Here is a 27787-nt window from a genome sequence, read left to right on the forward strand (position 1 = left end):
TTTCGTGTTTTTGTTTTATTTCATAAATTTCTTCTGATTTTTTTCCATTTTACTTTTCAAATGTGAATGTTCACAGTCAACACCACACAAAATTCCACCTTACCCGATAAAAGAGATATTCTTCTTGTTGATATAAAATAACAATAAATTCATCAAACTAAATTAAAAGAACAGCATGAAAAGCATATTGTCGAGTCCCAGTTTTATCTCCTTTCATTCGCTGAAGTAATTGTCTTTTTTTGTTTGTTTCTTTTTTTTAAAGAAGCATCGGTTGCCGTCCCTCTCCAAAGGAAAGGGGGATGAAACACAAGGACAGTGCTGCTCTGGGACACCTGCATGCCAGGAATCCCGTATGAAATGTGTGATTAAGAAAAACTGCTTTTAATTAATGAAAAGAAGAGTGCGAAATATGATTGGCAGGGAAAAAAAAAACAAACAAAAAAAAACAAACAAAAAAAACAAACGTGACCCTTATAACACCTCATTTGAAATTCCCACATTACATCTTATTATTACAACTTCCAAAAGCAAAAATAATCAATGTGGTTTCTTCCTTTCTGAGTCACTGAAATGAGATCGGACACAGAAAAAAAAAAAAATGGAGACAGTTACTGAAACACATACACAGACATGAACATTTGCACAACTGTGTACTTGCACACTCACAAATGAGCATTTGTGTTCTCATTCGCACTTTGCTGCAAAAACACACACACACACACACACACTCTCAACAAGCATCCCTCCCTCTCTCCCCCCATCGGATCACAGATCTCAGAGCTCTTTTTAGGTTTTCTACAGTAACCAGGAAGAAGAATGGAGAAAAAAAGGCATTTGATCTAGATGGCATCATCACATGACCCTCCTTGTTTATTTGTTCCCAAAAAGTTGGAAAAAATAAATTACATTTACCATTAAATTAAAAGTGAAACAATTTGACCACATTGTGCCTGAAATGTTAATGCAAGTTGTTCAGCCCATATCTCGTCCACAGTTCATTAAAAATAGCTCTTCATGCACTCGTTTCATTTCAGTGATTCAGTGTTTGTCTTCATCCTAGAGGGAGAGAAGAGGAAGAGGCAGGTACAACAGTTTCTCTGTCCAGTTTGTTAGTGGCTATGTCTCCTCATCCTCCCTCTCTCCCAGTGCAGTAATGTTAGAATAGAGACACTACTGAAAAAGCCTCGAGGTATCACAGACTTACCTTCATTTCAAGACAGGACTGAAAGGACCAAAAATGAAAAACAAAAACAAACACATGAAGTACGATACAGAACAGAACTGAATTAAAACAAAATAAATAGATCTCTATTTCCCACCCGTAAAATAACCTGTGAAATGAAAGGACTAAATAAATGAAATAATTATTCTGAAATGAAATAATGCTTTCAAAAAGGAAAAGATGAAACATTTTTTTGATTTAGTTTTTTTTGTTTGTTTGTTTTCTTTAAATATAGAGATGTAGACATTTTTCTTTTTGGACACAAATTGCATTGGTGGGGGGGTGGGTGACTGAAGGGGGCAGCAGGTATGACAGAGGAGGCTGAAAGGTGAGCCAAGTAGTGGTGACACTTCCTCAAAGAAGAAACGGGTTGGTGCTCGTGCCCGTCGTTCCTCCACCTCCCACTGATCCTCCAGCACTCATCACCCCTCCTGGTCCTGTGGGCCCACCCAAAATTAGCTGAGGAGGTGGTGCGACTCCGGGTCCCATCAGACCTGAGCCTGGGGGTGCCATTGGGGAGAGCCCGCTGTACGGCATGCCCATGGGGCTGGGTTGCATCATGCCCAGGCCCATTCCCATTCCTGGAGCCCCCATTCCCATACTCATTGGCGCCATGCCCATTCCTGGTTGCACCATGCCCAGCATGGGATTGGGAGGCACAGGACTGGTGCGGAGGCCACTAAGGCCGAGTGAGGAGGGCTGAGGTGAGATGGAGGTCATAGGAGGAGCCACCCCAAAAGGGTTGGAGGATGCAGGTGTTGGAGAAACCCCCCTACTGGAAATGGTACTGCCCGGAGTCACTGCCATGCCAGTAGCAGGAGATGAACCTGGGACAGAAGAAACACGTACATAGATGAGTGAACTTTGTGATATATGCTAACACATTTTTAATTTAATGTTATTATTAACATTGGCACAGTTTAATGTGAAGCTGGAGGCTTAAAACATGCAGACAATCTGTTAACGTAATCTGATACCAGAATGGTTAAATTACAAATACAGCTTTCTAAAGGCTGATGGCAGCTGTCATATTTCACATGGAAGGAACAACTTGCAGCAAACAGGGGTGAGTCTAAAGGGGGGCATGGGGTGTACTAGAGCATATTAATTACAAGGCTTTCATAACATTTTTCAGATTTAAAGTGAAATGATACGAAACATTTTATCATTTAAATAACATTAATATTTTTTTTTCATGAGCCATTAAAAATGCACATGAGCCATTAAACTCTGAGCCACTGAGGGTTGTTAGCTTGGTCATTAAATTATTGTTAATTTTAATTAATATCTATACCATCATAACATTATTAACAGCCTCTAAGAAGACAGAGTAAAGGTAAATTTTTATGGCTTAGTTCACATTACATATATATCTTAATTTATTTGGCTGTGATCTTTGACAATATTTGAGATTATTATATATTTTTTTGCATTTAAGAAACTAAATGTGAATATGGCACGCACATACAATAAAAAGGGTTGCATTTTGTCTTCATTTTTATGACAGATGTTGTAAGCAATTAATTTTTTTTACATTGCAATTTCTAAAATGGAAACCAATGAGCAGTTCATTCTGAAAGACCTGTGTTCTTTGTTATTATTTTCTGTGTTTAGTCTGTAACGATGTGTGGATTGTGATCAAGAAGTGGTTTCTTGTTATTGAATCAGAAAATGCTACAAACGTTATTTGTAAACCACAATAATGAATAAAGTCATGGAGAAAGTTTTCTCCATGTTAACCTAGAAGTTTTAAAATTTTAGGAAACAAAAAAGCAAAACAATATTTTGGACTTCAGCCTGGGTTCTGCGTGTTGATCAGATATTATGATATTGTGAAATGTGCACGCAATAGTGTGAAAAATGCAAAAAACCCCCCCCCCAAACCTGAAGAGGCTGGAGCTGAATCAGTAAACTGATCTACCACATTAATCAGAAACCACTGTGATAATCATTTTACATCTTCATTTTGTTTTTATTTCCCTGAAACGCATATTTTATATTCATTTTTATCTTTCAAATAAAATACTCATATTTTGTTTCAGCCCCACAAAATAAAGGTCAAAATATACGCAAACATTTGCTCTTTAAGTTTACATTTAAACAAATAAGTTATATATATTTTGGAGTCATTTATTAACTTAATGATTTTTTTCCCTTTTCAATGTCTGCAAATAATGTTTCCATGGCCCAGTAAAAGGTATGCCCTGAAAGGTTTCAAAGCACCATTACACAGCAGTTTTAAATAGCTCATGTTAAAGTCAGTCATTTTCCTATAAATGCTTACAAAAATTCATGAAAATTCCAGGCTCTCCCTAAATACGAGTCACAGAAATTCAGCGGGAACAAATTCATCTTTCTGGACACAAAACGTCGAGCTCATGAAGTTCAGCTGTAACTAACCTGTGTTCTGAAGGAAGGGGTTGTGTGCTGATGAGGACGAGATGGAGGGAGGCGGTGGCTGTTTGGGTTTGGGTTTCGACGGCACGAGAGAATCGAGATCCACCAGTGCTGCGTTGGGGCCCAGGAAGGACTCGGGAGTCTTCCGAACAGGAAGTGAAGAACCAAGAGAGGACAGGTCAAAGGGTACCGGTGAGCCTGTGCTGTCAGCGCCTGCTCCTGAAGATCCTAATTGCTCTGGATCTCCTAAGCGAGGTATTGAGGAGCAGAAAGAGTAAATCAGACTCTTAAAAACGCACTCATAACAGCAAAAAACAATATCCGAGTAGATACTCACACAAAGGAGGATGAAATGTTAGACAGGACAGCTGCTGAGTGCATGCATTTGGAAATTTGTGTGCAAAATATGTAAACCTGTTTACAAATTTGTGCCAGAACCTGAGCATGTGAGAGTTCATGTAGTTTTAAGTGTGAATGTACCTGTGCCGTTAGTGTGTTTGGCGGAGCCACTCCAGATGTCGGAGGTGATAGGGTCAGAGGCAGGGACAGGCCCGTCCTTTGCCCAGGGGTCTACTGGCCCCCCCGAGGAGGAAGTGCTGGGAGGCAATGGAGGACCCCAGGGGTCAGCACTTGGGGGGGTCACAGCTACAGGGGAGGGAAGGACACGCAAGGGAGGGGAGGGTTAACACAACACCTTACAGGTACAACTCACAATAAGGAGGGGACAGGAAGCTGGGCTGGGCACCAACAGTGGTGTTTCTCTCTCCTCAACCTCTCCATTGTTAACTTTCCAGGAGGACTGATGCAACTGAAAGCCACATTACTTACTCCTAAAGCTAATCTGAAACTTATTGGAGGTAAAGGAGAGATAAGAAGCAACCTTATACATTTAAAAAAATAAATAAATAACTAAAAAAGGCATACAGAGGGCAAGAGAAGAGAAAGCTCTGGTTGAGACACAGCCACAGGCAGTCCTGAGTGAAAACAAGAGGATAAAAATTCCTGGTTTAGACACGGAGGGAGAATGGCATGCTTGCTTTCTTCATTACAAACAGAAAGCATGTATAGACGGATGAAAAGATCAGCTATGACAGCATGGTGACATGTATGAGGGGAAATGCAACCGTGGCATGAAGGGGAGAAAAAGTCTCCACATCCTCTTTCACCCACAGACAGAGACAAGGTTCTGTTTTAATCACCAGCAACGAGTACAGTCCCACCCACCTGACTGCCAACAGAGGTCAAGCATGACCACGGGTCGAAGATCCTTACCTGAGCTTCCCCAGGGGTCGACGTTGTTAACTTTGTTGGATGATTCACCCCAGGGATCTGGAGGAGCAGCTATGGTGGGCGGAGCTCCCCCACCCCAAGGATCAGAGCTTGTAGGGGATGTGGGTGATGCTACCCCCCATGGATCTGTGGTGGCTGTGCCCCATGGGCCCGAGGCGGCAGAGGCAGAAACTGTGGGTAGAGGTGAGGGCCCGGCAGAACTCACGACAGGAGCAGCAGGGGTGCCCCAGGGGTCCACAGCACTCAGCTCCATCAGAGCGCTCTGTACAAGAGAACATTTAATGAATTAATGCTCGCACAGCTGATGGACACCATTACGTACGCTTCGCTATGCTGGCACATTTATCATTTTCTATCAATCTTATTAGCCTGTTCTCTCTCTGGCATTCATCAATAGTGCTGATGAGATGTAAAACCAGAGAAGGAGAAGTGTTGGCATCTCTCCTCTATCAGCACCAACTTTTCCTTTGCTGCTTTTTGCACATTTTTATTTATTAACTGAGTTGAGACTTAAATGAAAGTCCTGATTTCAGTGTTTGTTTCAAAAGTTTAGTTTTCCAAATAGTTTAGGGAAGTAAGCCTTAACCAAACTGCTCACTGTGGGGGCGGTTCAAGGCCTTCTTCCTCTCCTTTGTTTTTGGAGAGGCTTTCATTTTTCTTATGCGTGTTTGGTCTTTTTAAGCGACTATTTTACACGAATAAAATTTGGATAATCTCAAATGTTGTCTTGTTTGAACCAAGGATCAGGGGACTATAACCTCAGATCATATTGTGAGGTTAGATAATACTGTTCTGATAAAGCAGAAAATGATTTAAAAATAATAATAGCTGTTAGTTATGCTTTGAAGGCCATCTGCAGTCTCAACAAAGATGCTTTTTTGGTGGAAAATTCAGGCAAAGGCTGAACTCATTTTGATTACTGTAGAAGAGGAAAAAAAACTGAATGAAAGCACAGAGGTATCTCACATTTCAGACAATGATTAATGTGTCGAAAGCTCTGACACTTGAAAGACCTGAAAGGTTGTGTAACACTGAGGAGTAGCTCTGGACTGAAAGCTTTCTTACAAACGAGCGGATTATTGCATCAATTATGATAAAATCTACGCATTGTGCATTTTATGGAGCACGATGTGTCCCCCCAGTACAGTGAAAACATTGTGTGTTTCCAAGTTTCATGCAAATTTCAATCCTTAGCAACACTGCTTACACATTAAGTCAAATAAGACACCTGATAATGCTTTCACGTACCATCTGCTTTTTTAAAAAAAAAAGAAAAAAAGAAAAAAAGCTGAACAGTCCATCTGTATTTCACCAACAATTTTAGTATCTGAAAGTTTTCACTTCAAGTCAAGTCACACTTTGTTAATCAGACACACAGCTAACAAAGCTGAATGTACTCATGGAGACACACACACACACACACACACACACACACACGTAAAGCAGATGATCCAATCCAGCTTAAAAACACCCACCTCCTCTGGTTTTGGTTTCTCCCTCTTGCTCTCCTCAATGGCCATCTGCAGTCTCAGGTCATCACCTCTGCGCAGCCGCTCCTCCTGCCAATCACAAACACACAATTATATCCATCAGCAAACTCCAAAAATGCACCACAGGCACAGATTCATTAAATCCACACTGAAGGTCAGTATGAGCAAACGAGGAAACCCTAACCTTTAATCATGATTTAAAGGCAAAAGATAAGGCTGTTCACACAATGTGTGTGAAGAGCTTGTAATTTTAACAGGGCTTAACAGAGTTTAGATTACAAGCGCTGTCACGCGGCTTCCTAAAACTGAAGACGGTGGCAGGAAGATGTCTTAGACATGGGTAGGCAAAACGGCTCCTGAGAGGGAAGGTACAGATGCAAAAGCAGCTGTGGTTCGTTTGTTTCCTATCAAATGCTGCCATGGTGAATATTCCAACTGCTGTGTGGGTTTTAACTGCCTGCACCAACAATGGTATCAGTTTGGTAGCTGAGCACAGCAGAGCTTCTTTATCACCTGAAGGACAAAACCTTTGAAGTAGAAATAGACAGCCCTTTATATGAAATCAATAACAATTAATTAATTTCAGCTCAGATGAAGATCTTGAACATCAACTTAAGATCTTGCCTATTGCCACCTGTATTCTAACACATTTCACTGAGGACTGACAGCATAACACAGACTTATCTGTGAGACAACAGGCTGTCTTTAATGCCTGTAAGCAACATTAACATTAAGTCTGAAAGGCTAAACTAATCTAGTTTTACAGTAGGTGCAGGACTGCAAACACTTGACGCAGGCAAACAAGGTTAGCACTCAGTAAACAAAGAAACAGGAAGTTACAACAGCAGGAGGAGGGTGTTAGAGGTTAGGAAAAAATGCTTCAAATCAAGACTAGGGTTAAGTGCATGCTATCAGAGACGGCAATGAGAAAGAAAGAATAATCAATACTTGCAAGCCACTCATTGTTAAATTTAATAAATTATGGTAAATATTTGCCAATGACATGCAAATTCTAGATGGCAGATGATCAATTTGTTAGGTGCACGTTTTTCTTGCAGTTTTAACACATCTTGATGAGGTTCTGAAAAGCGCCTCTTAGGATGCGACTTTTTAAACTGAATTACTGTAACAGGATTACTGCAAATACGAGCATTAATTCATTTTTTCTTGATCGATCAATACTTGACATTTGCTTGAGAAATTCCATTTGACAGAAAGACAGATAGTTGATGACTGGCTTCTCCAGCCAGCTGGACACACTCTCTGCCCCTGACCTGTTGGTGAATCTCTTTGCTGAGTGTGAGTGCATAGCGGAGCTCTGCATCCTCCAGAGGGTCCGTGCTATTCTGGGGGAGTTCAGGGGTTAAATGGTGAGAGCAAAGCTAGGTGTGCTGCATGTACAATATTTGTAAAGCCTCTGTGTACATAAGTGACGTGTACATTAGACTGACTGCAAACTTATCTGAAGTAAAGGACCAGTAAGCTTAGCTCAACAGGTCTACTTGGTGTTACCTGCTCTGCCTCTTCTTTACTCATAGCCAAAGCCAGCTGGAGCTGCAGATCTTCTTCTCCAGAGCTCTGTGGCCAAGCCTGCTCACTATCAGCACCCCCAGAGTGTGAACCCAGCGACAGGCTGCCCCCCAGGCTGGGTGCAGAGGGGGCTGAGGAGGCTAAAGTGGAGATAAATATGCACAGAAGGGACCAAACCCTCTTATAAATACTGTAATACTGCAACTGTGACCACTGGATCAGTCTGTTAACTATTTAGAGTAGGTGTCTCACCACTGGAGGTCTGTGCCATCTTCTCTTTGGTTTTCAGGGCGTGGATCCTCTCTTCTCTTAGTCTCTCTTCATCTTTTAACAGCGTCACCAACTGTTTGGCTTTCTCTCGAACATTCACACCCTGGAAAAACAAAGCAAACCACTGTTAATTTTACACATCACATAAAACAGATACATTTATTTACAAAATCAATTATAAAAGCAGTTACTTATACGGCAAACTGTATTGTTTTAAAAGAAAATGTTTTAACTCAAGCAAAGCTCATTTATCAACAACCAATAAAACTTTTATGGCTGGCTTTGTGTGGTTGCACAACAGGTCAGAGACACCTAGTCAAACATGCTGCTTGTAGTTTAGTCAAGGACATTTTACAGTGTGCGCCTGCATTCCACAAATGTGGACTTTAATCACCACTGACTTCACCTTTCTATTCAGCTTTGAAGGCATGGGTGTGTCTGTGTACCTGGTCTTTGCCATCTCTGTCTATGTACTGGAAATCCTTGAGGGTCTGGACTGCGTAAATGTTCTCTCGGCACTGCTGGGCAACACGTTCTGAACCCGTTTTGATCAGGTACTCCATAAGAGTCATAGCCTTGAGAAAATGGAGAGAGCTGTAAATATTCAAACACAAAAATCCCCAAAGTAAAAGAAACCTCTAACACACAAAAATAAAAACAAATATTTCAGCTTTCGGTTTTTAATCCCACACAAAATTACTGACCATCTCTGTACTACAGACATAACTACTCCATGGATTTCCATCCAAAGCCCCACAACCTTTTAGGTGGCAATTATCCTCTGTTGCAGACACTGCGGAGTAGTAGTTATTCCTGGAAAACTTTCTTTAAAGGGTGCATAGGTAGTGCACTGTTTGGTAATGTCCTGTAAACAAATGTGGGCGATCATAAAAAAAAAAGGAAAAAAAAAAGAGGCAGACGTGTTGACGTCTACACACAGCTTCAAGCTAAATGTCTGATGGGAGGCTTTATGTTGCTTGGACCCAAGCAGCGCACTTGCAGACACTGAAACTAAAAAACACCTAAGCGTGATGTGTCTACCACGCTGTTTTTTTAAAGACTACAGCTGTGCAATTAGGTGAATCTTAATTTTGGTTTCCAGGAATTTTTAACACGAGCTGATTCAGATAGAAAGATTATTATGCTGCACTCTGTTTTGGATATTCCTTTCCTTTACTGTAACCTCTTCTTCCAGCCAGGCAGATGATTTAGTCTGGTTCATATTTATTTGTTTATTTAGTTTTTCAGTTGAATTAAAGTTTATGGAAATACACTTGCATAAAAGACATCATTTTTCTTTTACGTTTAGTCAGTCTATTTTTCCATAACCAAAAGTTAATTGTAATCTTACTATTGAATACAATGCGATTATGATTTTTGCTATAACTGAGCCACTTTCATTCCAAAGGTCTGTACAAGTTGTGCCATATCTTTACAGATTTCAAAAAGACTGTGTTCGCCATTGTCAGCTTTTAGGAAGGCACCCAATCACCAAATGAAGGAGGCGTGGGATAAATGCTACGTCGACCAATAGTCACAGTGGTGCTCTGTGTGTGTAAATGCCATGAGACTAGTTTGAAAATAATGCTTGAAGGAACATTTGGATCCTCTGGGTCTCTCAGTTAAGCAAAAAGACAGAAATATGCAGAAAAATTTAACAGCTTGCACACTCCAGGATCCCAGGTTCACCTTTTAATTAAAGCAGATATCTGATGAACTGTTCTAAACAACTGACTTTTCAATACCTACAATTAAAGTAGCATGGTTTATTTCCTTTGGATGAAATAATGACAATAATATGCTGTGTTTTGGAGTTTTCCCATGGTGTTTACTGTCTTGAGTTTAATCTATATTGTTATTCCCAACTTTACTTCTGCACTCACAAACCTTGTACACATGTCTCCAATTCTTGCCATGGTCATTGAGGCGCTTCCACACCATACTCATGATTTCCGAGAAGGCCACGACATTGTAGGTAAGATCGGCGATCTCTGACATAAGGGAACTGCTGGGGCCCCATGGGTCATTAGACGTCGCCTCCCTTACCTGGACACAAAAACACACAAGAGGGTTAACTATTAATTATTCCACTCAAACCGACTGAGATGGGAATTATTTCAGACATTACTTTGTGACATCTTGGTGCACAGTGTTCTGAGTAACAAAATAAATTCAATCAGATCACAAGCTGCAGAGAATAATGAATGGGTACGATATGATTAGATTAGCTCATTCTCTACATAACAAGGGGAAGAGTGAGGAGGTTCTCCAAAGAAATATTAGATTATCAGAAGCCGCATAATCTCATCTGTGTGGCAGAGATGCATTTGTTACACTTAAGTCCTAGATACAAAATGGGAATGTGTGCAGAAAAAGAAACAGAAGAAGAAAAGCCAGCTAAGAAGCCAAGAGATACAACCTTGATTTCAGCCTCTGAATAGTTGTGGACGATGTTCTTTACTTGTCGCCGTAGCGATGAGGTCGACATGGCAACGGTCTGGCCACCGAGCTCTGTTGAAAGCTGAACAGCAGATGGGCAAGAAGAAATATAAAGTATAGTTAATACAATACAAATAACATGTTTATTTCCAGGGCACACAAATCAACAAGACTTACAACCAATAAAACATCCAGCAAGAAAGACGATGAACACTTGAAATACTCGTGAGGAAGTGTGCGTATACAAGAGTCTACAATCAGTGAGTGGAAGATGGCACTGGTAACCCAAATCAGCATGAAACGAGAAATAAAGACAACATCGTGCGCACCTGTTACACAAGACTGATGCAGGAAAAGGGTCTCTCCTCTTGCTATATTGCCGTTCCTCTATCTTGGCTGCAACTCATTCATGGAGTGCTTTGTCACGGTTTGTCTGTTTCTTCCCGTGGCAACATTGGGTCCCAAAACCGCGGACTAAGGGGGATGAAAACTAGGGAGCAGGATTGAGATTAATGTAAATGCATTGTGACTTGGATACTTCTGCTACAGCACAACAAGCAGGCTGAAACTGAATCTGTGACTAAATCTAAAGTAACCATTAATAAAAATTTTAAAAAACAAAAGGACAAAGGAGATATTCAGCAACAAATGTCACATGATCTGTTGCTGATCCACACATGCTTCACAGAGATACAACTTATCAGTTAAAAGCTTTATCTCTTATTAGAGTGAACAGTTTAAAAATAGGAATGTAGTCATTTTAAATATGACCATCTGACTGAAAGCCAATGGAGATATTTTTTGTCTTTTTATTTACTTGTCAAGTGAAGAGTAATATTACAATCTACACTATAAATAATTATTCAGTGAGTTTTAAAGTCTGTTTTCTCTTCTTTACATATTCTTTGAAAATTTACCCCAGGCCAAACTGATAAATACAGTTTACTGACAATGTTAAATTACATCTTTTAGCTGCCCCCCCCCCAAAAAAGCTGTTATAATCTGTGCATCTATGCAAAACATAAAATCAATCAATAAAAAGAGCAAGAAAGTGTGAATGAAAACAAAATAAATTCCTGACAGAGACCTAAACTGTAGCAGTGAATTTAACTGGATGAGTTTTTACAGAAAAAGATGGCAAACAATTTGGCTTCTCAACCTTGATTCCTTAACAAAGTCAATAATTTAGTTTTCACAACTAAACATCTAGGCAACTTCCAGCTTCACACCAGGGTAAAACTATACAAGAGTAGCACTAAGATAAATATTTTAGAAGGGTTCAGTTTACTTAACTCCAGGTACTCTAATCATTACACTGCCAAAAACTTTAATCTTGAACCCATATTTGCAGGCCTCAAGAGCAGAATAACAGATTATTAAAAACAACATATCATCAACCACTGTTGATAATAATCAGGGACAGATCCACGTATGGATGTCAAGAAAATGGTACACATGGTTAAAACAAACTATAAACTTGAGGCAGATTTTAAATGAGTATTTTAATTAGAAGAGATTGATACCCAACAAGTGTGGGAAACTTTATGGTGCAATAACGTATAGTTTCTGTTTTGCAACACCACTGACAGTTCCTGAATTTGGTCTAAAAAAACCATGGACTTATCCTGTTTGCTGATGGAGAAAGAAAAAAGGCACGCAGAATGATTTTTGTGGATCAGCAGCACATCTCTCACTACCTGCTGAGCTTTTTTTAGTATCTGATTGCTCACGCATCAGGTTGAAACACTGTTGCTGACCAGATGCAAGCTCTCACTGCCACAATCTGCATTTTCTTGCGTAACAGATGCTACCTCAGCTTGTGCCACAAAAATATTGTCAGGTCCATAAGTATTTGGACACGACAGAACCATTGAAGGAGCTAGCCACACTTTTCTGTTGTGAACAGAGGCAAAACTACAAAAACAATCACTCTGGAAAACAACTGGAAAACACTGATCATCTTACTGGTTGATGCTAAGGAATTCTCTGTACTGGTAACTTTCAAAAATAAAGAGAGGAAGTACATGGTCTTTCCTTTATAATATAATAAATATCAATTTTTCCCCACCCACTATATGTGGATCTTCCCCCAGTTGGCAAACCAGCACTGGCAAGAAACATTGCCGCTCTTTCCGATTCTCCAGATTCAAGCAGATCCTTCTTCATACTGAACCAATAAAGTAAACAAACTGACTTCTACAAACAGCATGCTGGTTACAAACTGGAGATTTATTAGTTAAAGAACAAAAGAAAAATAAGATTTCAGCCCTGACTGCTTGTTACTTATTAAAATAAGTTGTAACTTGCAGTAATAAATTAACCTGTTGGCAACGATTAAACCAGTGGTTCCCAAAAAGTGTGGCTGGATTAAAAAAAACGATTGATTGAGATAGATATATATATGTATATATATATATATATATATATATATATATATATATATATATATATAGATAGATAGATAGATAGATAGATAGATATATATATATATATATATATACACACACACACACACATATACATATTACTGTAACTGCATAATAAGTAACCAATGAAATTCAGATGTACTACATTAGTTGACATGAAATGACCTGATTGACAGTGAGAAGGATCCAATTTGTGCAGTAGTAAAACTGATCACTTTCTTGTGTAAAGAAAACCACACACAACCACTTTAAGATCGAGAACTGTCAGGAGGAAATAAGCCACAAAAATACGCTTTTTTTATGGCTTCAGCTGGACTGGGATGTTAATAGGCTTTTATTTTCTGTAAGGTTTTAACAAATGTGAACGCTGTGCCACACAAGCAAGACAAACCTGGAAACCTGAGAGAAACTTAGTCTATCGTAAAGAACTAAATGTGAATCATAGTCAGTTTGTAGGACTTTGTACAAGTGTCTGATAAGGGGATCCAGGCAAGTTGCATGTTTGCGGAGTTTACTGGAGACCAAAAAAAAATTGTAGGTGTCACACTTAAAAGTGCTTTCATCTGACACAACAGCTAAAATAGTCATTCACGCCATTTTAGCTGAGATAAAGGCTAGTTTCTGCAGATATAAACAGTGGTTTAAAGTTTGAAAACTGCTGGGTCATTCCATCACAAAACAAAGTGGGCCTTCTGCTCGAACATCTCAGATATCCCTAAAAATTATATGGTCCAAAGTTTGAATTTACATTAATATATGAAATACTTCTCTAGCTTACACTTTGAAATTTGAGGCCATGTTTGAGTCCGCACACTTCAGTAAATATTTAAGATAAATAACAGAAATTTACTATACGAAATGATGAATCAGGATCTGTAATTTCGGACAGATACAGAGTAACTAAAATATGGAGAAAAATGAAAGCTATCTTGTAAATTCCCATGTTTGTGAAAAAGAAAGAAAATTACATTTCAAAAGACGACTTAATAATTTCTGAGTGATATATAATTTTATTTTAAAATACCACAAAATGAAACGTGCAGAATATTGTTTTGACATGAAATTCTTAGTTAATTATTAATCCAATTTCCAGTTTCAACTGAGAAAATTGTGTTAAATACATGCACGTTCTTAATTTTCAAGACCTACTGCACTAGATGACTCGGTTTAAGTTTAAAATATACTAATAATATTAAAAATGCAGTGAAAATGTACGAAAAAGAGAGGCACATCAGACAAGGTTGAGCAGAAAATGTTCTTAAAAATTGGATGATTTAGGATGGTTTGGCTCTAGTGTCACTTTCAAAAATGCTTTCATCTGGCAACACAGCTAAAACAGTTGTTCACACCATGTCAGCTGTGTGAAAACCACTGGATTACACATTTTAAATGGCACAAAATGAAAGCCTTTAGTTCGGATACTATACGAAAAACATAACCGTTCCAAACATCATTAAGTGTTTTAAATCAGCCTGACAGCTAATAAGGGGTTCAGATTTGTAGGTCAGATAAACATGAGAGCATGTTGCATAACTGAACAGAAAGCAACCATTGCAAAAGTCAGTTCAGAGACTCCTGAAGCCCAGTGCCAAAGTTCAGACACGCCAGCTAATCCGTGATAACCATGATAAGTGACATAACATACCTTTTATATATCTCCTCTTGTCAGATATCGTCAGTCTGAAGCCACACTGAGGGGAAAAAATCCCCCACAAAGTTTCAGTAAGTATCTCAGAAGCACTACAGTACACAGTTTATCAGCCTTAAGCACTAAAAATACACAGATGTCTCACTTAGATCACATACAGAACAAGCTATAAACGCTGTAGCGCTTATTTACTCATAAGTCACGTCACAGGAAGCTGCTCTATATGAAAGATGGATTGTATGGTTGAAGCCAACTACAAAAGGCGAAAAGCAGGCATAAGTGTTAACTGATTTATTCTTCCTATCACTCATATCCAGCTAACACTGCACAGCCTCCCGAAGATGTGACCCCCACCCAGATAACGTTAACGACCCTGCCAGACAGATGCTGAGCTCCCTGTCACACCTATTAAGATAGCAGGCTAACTAACTGATATGTTAGCAACCAAACTGTCATCTAACGTATTTCTAGCTGCTAGCAAACGCTAATGTCCGCTGTAAAATGCAACACACAGGTCTTAAAACGAACATTTTTATGTACCAAAGGCTTAATTTATCAACTAAAGGTGAGCACCAAACTCTCTTATTCTCAGCTAAGCTAATCGAAACTGTTTGCGATCACTTTGCTATCACAAAGTCTGGGTGTAGTACAAACAGGTGCACGGAGGGATTTAGTTAGGTATAAAAAAAAAAGCGGGGGAACTAAACAGAATGAGTCGTTCCTGTCCTAGCGCGGAATTATCCCAAACTCGATAAAAAGGTGAAGGTTACCTGCCACTTTGACTGATAAAAGAAATCACTTTGCTGCTGTTGCTGCTCGGACACATTAGCCAGCTAGCCTGTTAGCTGTTGCTAGTTCGCTACATGACTGACAGACCGTACGAGCTCCAGCTTCACGTCCTGCTTTGGGACACTACTGAATACACGCATTCAAGAGTCAAAAAAGGCTGACAACCCGGCACAATAAATATCTAAAATAAATGTCTACTGACCCTGCTGTAGCTTGAATGTACGAGGAGATGGCCGAATTTCCGCTTCCGTTCTCGCCTACAGGAAAGACCGCACCCCCTGTAGCTTTGTTTTCCTGTGATGGTAGTAGGAGACTCATGAATTATTAATTGAGACGAAAAGAAAGTCTCAAATAAAGAGATATCGAAATGATTGTTTATTACCGTTTAAATTCATTCACTGATAGACAGGGGGTATGTTTTTAAAAGTTCTGAGATAAATTTCCTTTTTAATATTCATTTTGTGTCAAAGGGAAGAACTCACATCCTCTTTTTGTCATTATTTTTGTTTTCGCACGTTTGTTCCACGTTCTCCAGACTTCTCAGAGATTTAAAAAAAAAGACTTTGGGTGGCTAATAGACAAGAAAACGGTTTGAAAATATAGAAGGTGTCTTTCTGGGTTCATTTCTAAAAATCCTAAATGAGGAACTGGTTTCACTAATGGCAATAAAATGGAGAACTTGCCCCTGATTTTATATTTTTAAACTGTGATCATAGCTGGACTGGCCATCGGGCATACCGGGCATTTGCCCAGTGGGCTGATGGTGATTTTTCGTTTTTATGGGCCAATGGTTTTTTATGTTTGTTTTTTTTTTCTTTTTTTTGTCTTTTGTTTTTTTGTAACGGTATAAACAATGAAAGGTGGTGTGACCAATGTGTAAAATGTAAAAATAACTTAGTTGTTTGGTGGTGGCTATGGCGGAGCTTCCATAGAAGCCAGCAGGTAAATGAGGGAAAGGGGAGGCAGGAGGAGGAGAGACCCGAGGTGGCCGCCGGTCCGAGTGTCAGGTGAACTGAACTTCAGGTAATAATGATCTGCAGTCTATCTGGGTCAGATATAAACCAAGTTTAGGTATAGTTTATTTTCATTGTGCTGACTTTTTACAGAGTTTCTATACAGCTGGGTGGGTGCTATGATGTTACTGATAGTGAACTTTATTTTATTCATACGGTTAGTTAGTAGAGTTGCCAACCGTCCTGTAAAAAACAGAATCGTCTGGTATTCAGAGAAAATATTACACGTGTCGTAATAAGCTGAAAAGGAACAGTTTGTCCCGGACTTCAGCTAGAATGAAAAAAAGACACAAAGCTGCAGTTATTCTGTGTCTTTATGCTGTCAGCTGTTTCTTCTTCTCTCATTCTCTCCCCTCCCTCTCCTGTTGCTACTTCAATCATGAAACTGATCAATGATCAGCTGATCGGCTTTTCTGACCAAGTCCCGTCTGTTTGTTTATGTCCCACTTTGCGCCAGAAAGAGGAAACCGGCGGATGTTGCGCTAAACAACAGCAGCAGGTTTAAGCTTGATCAGCTGTTGTTAGAATTTATTTAATATTAATTTCTAGTATCAGCTGAGGTTTGCGGGAGCCACAGCCGTAAAAGCTGCTGGTTATGATATCGGTTTGGATATTCTGGTGAGAGGGAAACATGAAGCTGAAACCAGGTAATGTCCTTACTGAATCATCAGAGCTGAACAGGTGATGGAGAAACAGGTTTACCTTTTAGGTGACATGAATGAGTTGAAGGGAAGTTATGAACAAATAACACCAGGATCCTTTTCTAAGTAGCTGACAGCTGGTAACTGTGCAGGGGCGGGTCTAGCAGGTTTTGCCAGGGGGCCAGGTAGGGCATTAACAGGGAAAGGGGGGCACAAAGAAATACTTTTGTTTCTTATTCTCATTTAAAATGTCTCGCTTTTAATAAATAATTATCTGAATCTTACCACCAAAGTTTTTATCTGATGTAAAATGTACAGAAATCATACATATACCAACAAGACAGTGCACATCACTGTCACAACAGCGTTTGTTTTCATTCAAAGGCTTTATGGCTTTTCCTATAATACCTGGTGGGCCAGTCTCTAGTCAAAATGCCCGGGCCGATTTTTTGTCCCAGTTCAGCCCTGATTGTGATAGAAAGTTTAATATTAGACGAAGAATACCCAAGGAAACACAAAATGCAGTTTTTAAATGATGATTTCATTTATTAGTGGAATCCAAACCTAGCTGGCGCCTCCTGAGTAAAGGAACTGCCCCCTTATTAATTAATGTGAAGCACATTTTTTTAGAAAGCACAGTTCAGTTTCTTTAGCTGTCTCCGGGACTGATTATTGCCAACCTGTTGATCCGAGAAATCACTTAAATAGTTCCTGTCTGACAAAGTGAAATACGCTAAAATTACTCCAAGAGCACATTAACGACTCATTCAAGATGTCATAAAAGAAGTAAAACTAACACAGCATTTCATAAAAGAACATCATACCAGCATTCAAACATGTTAGTTTTAATGTGATGGTTTGGGGCTGCTTTGCTGCTTCAGGACCTGGACTACGTGCCATAATTGATGGATGGAACCATGAATTCTACTCTCTACCAGAAAATCCTGAAAGAGAACATCCGGCCATCAATTTATACCCTGAAACTTAAAGTGAAATTGGGTTATGCAGCAGGACAAGGATCCAAAACACACCAGCAAACCTAACTCTGAAACAAGAAAATGAAGGTTTTAGAGGGGCCTAGACAGAATCCAGATTTAAATCACATCGAGATGCTTTGACCTGACCATAAAAAGCTTGTTCATGCTTGAAACCGCTCCACTGTGTGTGAATTAAAACAATTCTGAAAAGATAAATTACAGGGATGTGAAAGACTTATTACCAGTTATGACTGATTGCAGTTCTTGCCAATGCTGGCCCAACCCTTAGCTTTAGGGGGCAATTATTTTTTTCACATGGGGCAGATAGATTTGCATAGCCTTTTTTTCTCTTAATAAATGAAACCATCATTTAAAAAATGCATTTTCTATTTGTTCAGGGTATCGTTATCTAATATTAAAATTTGTTTGACAATTTGAAACATGTAAGTACACTGTAAAGTCTAATATTCTGCTTAATTAAAAATACTAAGTAGGCTGAACTCAGAGCTTGTTAGAACTCAGTTTAAGTTACCAGTAAGTTTTGTTAAAAATATAAACATTTAGTATTGCTTACTCAGAAAAATCAAGTTATTTTTAGTACTGTGTACCCACAATGAATAAGTTGGCCTAACTTAGTTATCTTAAGTATGCTTTACTACTTTTTTTTTTTTTTTGCATAATTTTTTTAAGTTCTGGAAACTAATTCGATTTTATGGTGTATTAAAAAAATATGCAGAAAAAAAATCAGGAAAGGAACAAATTATTTATTTATTTATTTTACATTGCATCATTTAAGTAAAATTACTAAGACTCTGTTTTGATGTTGTTTAACTGAATACAAGCCTTCTTGTCAGAGTGTGAAGACCCATACGCACGCTGATGATACGGAAAACATTGAGACATATTTGAGCAGGAAGTATTTCACTTCTTAATGAATGAAAACTGAAAGTCACACCATAGGTTTGGTGGTAAATCTGTGGTAAATCTTAAGATTTAACACGCAGCAACAATTTCTCCCCAAAAATGCAATGACCCTCACCGTCCACAGAGAGGCATCCTTGAACTATCTGGTGTGACACCAGACCAGCTTTGCCTTCCCTGGGACCATGAAAAATACCCCGCAAGCCTCCTGGATCAGAACAACAGCTGGCATGCATGTGTGTTACAAGTTCCCCTTTAATCCTTCATCTCTTTATCCCTTTATCTTTCCCTTCTCTCTGGGGAGGAGGGGATTGAAGAAAACATTGCAGCGTGACTCAAGCAAACTTGTAATGTTACTCTGCTTTGGAAACACTAATCTTATAAGGACAAGCAAAATGCCGGTGATTATAACAAGTATAAATTATTCTGACAGGTGTCGTTCCACTATTATGTCACGCTGAAACTTTATTTAGTATTTCCTCTGTGCCCACTCCCCCAAGCCGTGTCAGGAGAGAATCGTTACTTTGTTTTGAAAGAAAGAACTGGACTCAGCCTGAGGAGGGGCTTTTGAAGAGGAGGAATCAAACAAACTAACACCGAAGCTCTCACGAGATGCTCTTTTGAAAGCCTGTGCTGTCACTTTCTGGATGTAAATAACATTCATCACTGTGGATTCTTGTCTGACAAATGAACTCTCAGATCAGTTTCTGTTCATTTTATGTCTAGTTATTTATGTATTACTAAAGACACATTTTTTTCTGAGTAGGTATTTGTTTGTAGGCTAAACCCTGGAACATTGTGTACGTATCAAGTCCTTTTGTCACAATCACTTGAATTAATAATTTATCATCATGCTGAAATTGCCTTTTGTATTAGTCTGTATAAGTTTGTTTTGTTGGCCTCTTTTGAGCTCCCGGCTATTCAGTAAATGCAGTTGCTTCCATTTATTTATGTATTTATTTATTCATTCCTGTTTTGCCAATGAGTGAGTTGATGGAAAATCAGTTTCTTTGAAAACTGAACCTGTAATACTTTGCTTATCGGCTGCTCAGTACCTAACTATTACTTTGCCCCAAGACAAACTGACTGAAAGATTCTGCATCAACTCAAGACTAACTGAAGCAATCCATTTTTTAGGCACTTTCATTTTATTGTGAACTAGAGCGAGGTTAGAGACAGAGAAAGAGAGACACAACCATTCACACTCACATTGACATCTATGGCCAATTTAGAATCATCAGTTAACTTGGCATGCTTGCTAACATGTCTTTGGACTGTGGGAGAAACGTACAGAGGGAGAACATGCAAACTCCAGATAAAACAACCTGTCTCTGTTAGCTGGAGGCTCGAGGCTCAAACACAGGACCTTCTTGTTGTGAGAAGGTCGTGTTACTGAGATAAACCCATCAAATATTGCTCCATTTGTCTCATAAGTGGAACGCCTAGTAATATTTTTTACATTATCATCAACAAGAACTGTGTGATGGATATAATCAGTTGTGTTTGCCTACTTTCAGTTTTATTTATTTTGTCTATGTTTAGACTGTATCAGAGTAGCTTTGCATGGTTTTGCATGGTTCTACTCAGTCTTGGTGAAACACCTCATTTTCATCCGCTGGCTGAAACAAGCAGCTTTAGCTCGTTGTTAAACTAATCTTATTTTGTCTGGCTGCCACAACAGTCCCATGCCCATATTAAGACATCCCTGTGACATCACAGCAATAGAAAAAAAATGTCATAACCTAAGCCTTTAGAGCAACTTTTGGCTCTTATAGATCACTTTAACACACACTGACCTGTTTTTTTTTTGTTTTTTTTAAAAAACATTTAGCCATGTTTAATATGAACTTTCATCAGTGAAACAGAAAATAAGGACAAAATGTCCTACCCATAGATGAAAAAATAAAATAATAAGGAAACACAAACATACCAAGTTGTAACAGGATTCTTTTATTTCAAAATGCACAAGAAAGTCAGGCTGTTTGGTGAGGTGACTGTGCATGTCTGTTTCTGAAGCCTGATATAAATGATTTGGTTAGGATGATGTGATTACCATCATTATCATACTTATCAAACCCCAGTGGATAAGGGCAGTGACATCCTGAAAGAGACTGCTTTCATTAGCATGGAAATGTGTCATCGCAGGATGAAGGTGACGCTGGACTATTTGTACTAATTTGCACTGACCCATTCCTCTGGGAGATAAGAAGACTAACCCGTGCCAGAAAAGATCCCAACCAGAGCATAACTCCAGCACTGCAGGGGTCAAGGGTTCAGGTATAATAAGCAGAGACCATTCCCTCGAAGAACATGGAACCTGGACAAATGGGGTCCACATTGTGTATATATATCCATCTACTGTATATTATGTAATGTGCCAGTAAAGCAAAGGTGAAAGTTTGTGTGAAACATCATTAGCAACCAAGTGGGCAATCTGTTTGCATTTTTTACATGCATGCTTTACACACAGTATTTGTGAATGAAACCGACTGCCTCTTGGCATCAAAATGACAGCAGTAAGAGTTTTGTTGGTGGAGTGGGGAAGTTGGTTGTCACAGCAGAGGCCAAAGAGCCTTGTGGTACAGGCACAAACATGCAGCCCGTCGGTGATGACCAGCTGAGCACAAGCAGTGGTGTTAGTAACCTGAGAAGGGACTGGCCTGTTGTGATAGCAGCCAGTGTTTGTGTTACATAATGCACAGCCAACAATCCAGTGGCAAGAATATGTCTATAGTATGTAGTACCAGGGGAAATCTATCTGAGCAGACAGAAAGAGGAGGAGGGTGTTGAAGCTATGGGAGGAAAGGCCTGACCTACAGCTGGTGTTAAGTAGGAAATAAAGCTGGCATTTAGATCAAGTATAGAATTAAGTTTTATGTCTTTCTTTTAAACTAAGATTTCAGATGTTATTAATATGAGTCTGATGATTAATATGTGCTTGAAAAGAGAGTAAGTCAGATAGTGTTGTGTGACAAGAAGAGGAATTATGATGACTGATGAAAACCTCCATTTATTGATGTGATGATTATATTTTAGTACATTTTGATTTTGATCGATTTTAAGTGCCTCCATCAGAAAGTGGCAGATATCACGGATAAGGAAGAGAGAACATCAATATTTAACAATAAAATGCTCTGTAACTATATGCTGTAATCCCAGTAAGATTCAGGGATCATGGATACAGCTTGTTGGCCTATTCCAATCATTCCAGCATACCTGTTGATTAAAAGAGGAATCCTATACTGTGTGGGGAATTCACTGACTCAGACAGGCTGAGAGGGTGAGAAAGAGACATGGAAGGAAAACGAGGGGGTACAAGGTGAATGACAGCTGAGGAGAGGGGAGGCAGGAGAGCGATGGGTTAATGTGGTCAGGCTGACTGACAGATTGGAAGAGGTGGGATATTAGCAGTGCTGTGCAGTAGAGAGGGGGGCACGGGGAGTAGGAGGTTTGAAATGCCTTGTAGCTGGTTCGTGCGTATTTGCCAGCATAACAGGCCAGAGGCGGAGAGAGCGGGAGTCTTGGCACAAGAGTAGGAAAAGAGAGGGAGGGAGTTAAGCATGTGTCTCATGGGGAGAAACACACAGCCAATATCCTGGTCTCCAGTAAACATCTATAAGCCTCCTTTATAAAGTCAGCTGTGCTACTGCATGGAACAAGGGAGCAAAGGCAAAAATATCCACTTTGATTATCAGTCTAGCTGCGAACATTCAGTAGATCTGCAGCCCTGAACAGAAGCTCCCTAACAGGAGCCTGTCAAGTTTTCAAAGAGTCTTTGATTAGATGGTGAAAAGAGCAGAGAAAACTGAGTAGAGATCATCCAACTGAGCAGAAAATGACAGTAAGTATTGCACATTATTCCTGTCCATCCAAACCTTTACATCTAGTTTTCAGAGACATATTTGTGACTTTAATCAAACTCATAATGTCAACATGTGAGTGCAGGAAAAACTACTATCAAGAAAACAGTTATAACGTGCATGTGCAGACAGTTTGGAGGTTTTCTGTAATGCCTTAATGATTTGCCTCTAGCTGATGGGATGGCATGCAGACGCTGCATGAATACACTGATGACTTTTTGCTACAGCATTTCTCTTTGGCTTCAGACTGTATCGTTAAGTGGTGTTTCAACTCCCACTGCTTGACACTTCTAATGGACTTCAAATTAGTTAGTGATGAGTTACATAAAACATTATAACACTTACTGCTTTGTGCCAAAAGCCATTAACTATTAGGGTTTTAATTAATAATCACCTTACTGTCTTAGGACATGGCAAATATCAGCACGCAACCAGTGTCTTAGATGCTTCTGTGTGATTAATGTGTAGGAGTCACTAAATCACTCAGCTAAACTGTGACCTAGATAGAATAAATGATAGTCATTTTCATTTGAGCATGCGTGGAATGAGGAGCAGCAAAAGAATCTGACAATGCGATAACTTCAACTCGTGTTAACAGCTCCGGGAACGGAATCCCACTGAGGCTTAAACTCATGGAAATGTGCTTAAAAACATTTCAAAATTTTGCTTTCATGCATGTGGAAGCTGTCTGAAATGTCACGTTTGATCCTCTTTGTGATATAAAATGTTTTAGTTGCTGCAGAGCGGAGTCTGTTGTTGCACCTGCAGCATTAATCTGTGCAGTATCAATCCTCAAACGGGCCATCATTAGTCTGTTTAAAATACAGCTGATCTGCACAACGTAATGCTCTCAGGCTGGTCAAAACCTTCAGTTTGTTGTTTTCAGTATTGGCTGCACATCAAGTCTATCAGTTTCCTTAAAAATGACTCATAGCTGAAATTAATCAATTTTCCAACCGTTTGGAATGATTGTAAGTTTGTAAGTGATTGGAAATGTTTTTCTGTAACAGCAATCAGGCTTATTATATTAATTCAAACCAGAAATATTGTTGGTACCAGCACAGCAAATACTACTAGGTGTTTGCAGGGACATCACAGTTATGCAACATGTGGAAGGTCAAGAATAAAAATATGTTATCCTTCTGGAGTCTCTTTATCTTTTGCGTTAAGCTCTTGTCTTAGTTGTTCACACCCGCCCTGGTGTTATGGGCTACGTGGTGGGGGATCCACTTCAAAGTAAATCATCATGGGCGAGACTTCATGAAGCAACGAGTAACAATAGGGATGAAAAACTAAATCACCAAATGTTCTGATCATCCTGATAAGACATCCTGATGTCTGGAGTGTCTATGTACCCCATTATGTTCCAGTATTTTCTGCCAAATGTTTGCTGGGATGGCACAAACATCTTAAACTTAAATAGTAAGCCAATAAACTTGCATAGAATGAGAAAAACGATTTTTACTATTGCAGCTAATGTAATGTGTGTAGTTTAGAGTCTTGAGGTCTTGTCATGCCCCAGGTTCAGGGAACACATCTGAACGTGCACCCCCTTAGATTCAGACTTCATTCTCTGAAGTTATCTATCAATAACATCAACACATGCCGCTCAAGCTGCAGCTCTTATTTCATCAATTTGGATTTATGTGTGTGCTGCTTTCATATGTTCCCAGGCTGCAGCAGCTCAGGAACTCGACGAGCTATGTTTCCTGTCGGCGCAATCCATGCCCAATCTGAAAGTTTCTGAACACTTTCGGATGGTGAAGCTCCTGGGAGAAGGATCCTATGGGAAAGTCATGCTGGCTGTGCACAGAAAGAGAGGTCAGTGCAAGACTCAGTTCAGCGGGAGCTTCTTTAACTAAACATTTTTCCACGTTTAAACTCGCTGCCTATCTGAAGTATTTGCAAAAGTGTCACTGAGCACCTCAGACTCAGTTTTCTCTCTTGTAAAGAAACTACATGTTTTTTGTGGGGTCAGCTCTGCAGTAACGTGAGAACAGATCCTTCTTTTGACAGTATTCTGTTGCTCTAATGAAGAGCTTTCTTACATTCTCTCGGATAAAGTTGCTGCAACTGGGGTGTAGCCGTGAAACATGGTCTCCCCAAAGGGGAAGTTATATTTGTTCACAGTGTCTGTGATGGACAACACTCACATGCCACAGGTGGCGAGATTGTTTATAAGAGAACTTTAAAGCTAATTAGATCTCATCTTGGTTTACTCTCATCAGGAACTCCTATGGCTCTGAAGTTCTTCCCTCGTCAGTCTACCTCGCTCACCTCTTTCCTGCGTGAATACAATCTGTCCCTATCTTACTGCACCCATCCGTCTCTGACACGAGCCCTGGGCATCTTCTTCTCCACGCCATCCTACTATGTGTTCGCCCAGCAAGCCGGTCTATACGGTGACCTCTACAGTGTTATAGTATCCGAGGTCAGTTTGGCTGACGTGTGGCATGAAAGAAATTATATGTACGCCCTACTAATACAACAGAAAACATATACAGCAGCAAAACTTAATACAAGCTGATATGTTTTTGCTTCATAAACCCCAGAATCCAAATATTCCAGTCATTTTATTTTAAAACACTGCTTGCTAAAAAAAATCATCCAGATAATAAAACTTTATACTGGCGTTCCCATGAGAGATAAATCGGAATCATCAGCAGTATGCAAAGCTTATCGTGCCTGGATGCATGCTCAGCTTACAGAGACTTTTACTTATTAACCATAACCTGGCAGTACTGGCAGCTATATTTGCAAGGATTTACCTTTACAGTGCAGCTATTACAACCTACGCAGTTTATTACTTTGAACAGAATTACAGTATTGTTGTTTAAGTGTTCCTGCTGTAATCTCCATATATTACTGTATAATATAACTGCATGTCCTCACTCACATCACCTACCTTGAATTCAGTTTCTTCTCCTTCATAGAGTATGACATGTCAGCTAAAAAACACTTCAGTATTCAATACTTTAACAAAAACCCTGAAGGTGAACAGTGACCAGGTGTGATGAATCACTGCAGGAGTCTATAACTAAACCTTAACATTCATCTCAGCCACACAAACTGCATCACATCACAAGATGTGCAGCAGCATGCACAGTGTTTAACTGTATTCATAAAGATTGGCATATTATTCCACAAATTTTCCTTTATTCTTTTGGGAGTTTGTACTTGTTGAGCGCTCATTTCTAAAAGTTTAAACATAAGACATGCTTGATAACAGCTTCCAGCTCACCTACTTCCCTGTTTGTGTCTCTGCCAATAACACAATGAAGCACTGATAAGAATAAGGACAACCCGCTCTCACTCAATGAAGAGAGAGAACATGAAGTTAAACAGGGATTTCCAAATGCGTCACCAACCAGTTTAGTGACGCAGATTTTGTTGTCTTAGTGCCAGTAACACAGTCCTCCCATCAGACTCCACTTGGCCTAATTGTTTTATAAAATATTATATAAAAAATAATAATAACTGTCTAATACTGGGCCACCACTCAATCATACTGTCTGTCTGTTTCAGGCCGGGGTGAATGAAGACTGCGTGCAGAGGGTGATGTCCCAGCTGAGCGGTGCAGTTACACACCTCCACTCTCTGGGCTTTGTGCACCGTGACATCAAACCTGAGAACATCTTCCTCTGTGACAGCTCCTGTCGCTGGGTCAAACTCGGGGACTTTGGCCTCGCCCGGGCCATCGGCACCACCGTTCGAGCTGTCTGGTACGAGTCGCCCTTCTGCACGCCCGAGGTGGAACCTGCCAAGGAGGCCGAGAAGGAGATGGAGAGAAGGCAGAATGAAGGAACCGAAGAAGAGGTAGAAGACATCTGGATATCAGTAGAGCCCTGCATTGACAGCTGGGCTCTCGGTGTGCTCGTCTACTGCCTGCTAACTGGCTGCTTCCCCTGGGAAGAGAGCACTCATGATGACCGTGGCTATCGAAAATATAAGGAGTGGTTTGACCGTGAGGCCGAACGTGACGAGAAAATGCGAGATGGCGAGTGGAGGGGTGAGGAGGACGCTGATGATTACATTATTATGGAGAGAAAACAAAGAGACAATCCTCCTCCTTCACAGTTTGAGGGCCTCAGCCCATTAGTGATGACTCTGTTGAAGGAGCTACTCCACCCTGAGCCCAAGCACAGAGGGAGTCCAGAGGAGATCCTGAGCTATTTGGGAGGGCCGTGGCTGATGGAGACGGAGAGAGAGGAGAAGAGGAAAGCAGAGGAGGCGGAGAAGGAAGCCAGAAAAATGAGGGAGAGGGGAGGGGTAGAAGAAGAGCTGCTCAGGGAAGGAAGAGGGGAGAGATAAACTTTGTCTTTATGAAACTGTTTCAGTGTTTTCATATTTTTATAAGTACCCTTAAAACTCAAAGTGCAACTTCATTGTACATATTTCTGTTTGTGAACATTTGTAAATATTTGTGTTTGCATGAAAATAATACAAGAAAAGTGTGATGTCTGAACAAAAAGCTGTATTATAATGCTATTAAAGACTTGTGTTGGAATTTTGGTTTACGCAAAATAAATCAGTGGTGTTGCATGTGTTATATAAGTAGCAAAGGAGAGCAGTCAGGCTGATAATAAAGAGGATTTGCAGATGATGATGGTTCAGATACTGCAAAAAGCTAAATTTGAAGACACTACAAAGCACCCTAGACTTTATTCTGTTTAGACAGCATTGCATACAGCACGTAGACAAGCACACCTATGGAAATTATGACATCTTGGATGTGGTGTTGAAGCAACAGGTGCAGCAGAACAGCAGGAGCACATCTAAAATTGGACTAACAATACAGTCTGACAGTGATACCAGCATGACCTTCTTTCGTGCTGGAGTGATGAAAATCACAGGCATGGCACCTATACTAGGAG

The 27787-nt window shown here is 39.8% G+C and overlaps 2 protein-coding genes across 12 annotated transcripts; one reads left to right on the forward strand and one right to left on the reverse strand.

Annotated features, from left to right (window-relative positions):
- On the reverse strand, positions 1-15811 carry epn1a (epsin 1a). 10 transcript variants are annotated; one of them, XM_019364438.2, is made up of 14 exons: positions 15704-15811; positions 14710-14755; positions 10968-11128; positions 10619-10720; positions 10087-10245; positions 8646-8774; positions 8182-8302; positions 7912-8069; positions 7674-7745; positions 6385-6468; positions 4892-5171; positions 4100-4264; positions 3623-3865; positions 1-2049 (listed from the first exon to the last, which is right to left on the reverse strand). In XM_019364438.2, exons 4-14 carry the CDS (start codon positions 10685-10687, stop codon positions 1577-1579), a joined length of 1953 nt encoding a protein of 650 aa, XP_019219983.1. In that variant the 5' UTR covers positions 10688-10720; positions 10968-11128; positions 14710-14755; positions 15704-15811; the 3' UTR covers positions 1-1576. The 10 variants fall into 10 exon arrangements, with proteins under 10 accessions (XP_019219983.1, XP_013130069.1, XP_005455457.1 ...); XM_013274615.3 differs by having other exon boundaries at positions 14710-14744; positions 15704-15810; XM_005455400.4 differs by lacking the exon at positions 15704-15811 and adding an exon at positions 15483-15692 and having other exon boundaries at positions 14710-14744.
- Positions 14762-27420, forward strand: sbk3 (SH3 domain binding kinase family, member 3). Of its 2 annotated transcripts, none has more exons than XM_005455394.2 (4): positions 14762-15277; positions 24587-24734; positions 25142-25344; positions 26439-27420. In XM_005455394.2, exons 1-4 carry the CDS (start codon positions 15200-15202, stop codon positions 27222-27224), a joined length of 1215 nt encoding a protein of 404 aa, XP_005455451.1. In that variant the 5' UTR covers positions 14762-15199; the 3' UTR covers positions 27225-27420. The 2 variants fall into 2 exon arrangements, with proteins under 2 accessions (XP_005455451.1, XP_003450668.1); XM_003450620.5 differs by lacking the exon at positions 14762-15277 and adding an exon at positions 21958-22894.
- The last annotated feature ends 367 nt before the right edge of the window (positions 27421-27787 follow it).

Source organism: Oreochromis niloticus, linkage group LG11 (assembly GCF_001858045.2).
Source record: "Oreochromis niloticus isolate F11D_XX linkage group LG11, O_niloticus_UMD_NMBU, whole genome shotgun sequence".
Lineage (NCBI taxonomy): Eukaryota > Metazoa > Chordata > Actinopteri > Cichliformes > Cichlidae > Oreochromis > Oreochromis niloticus.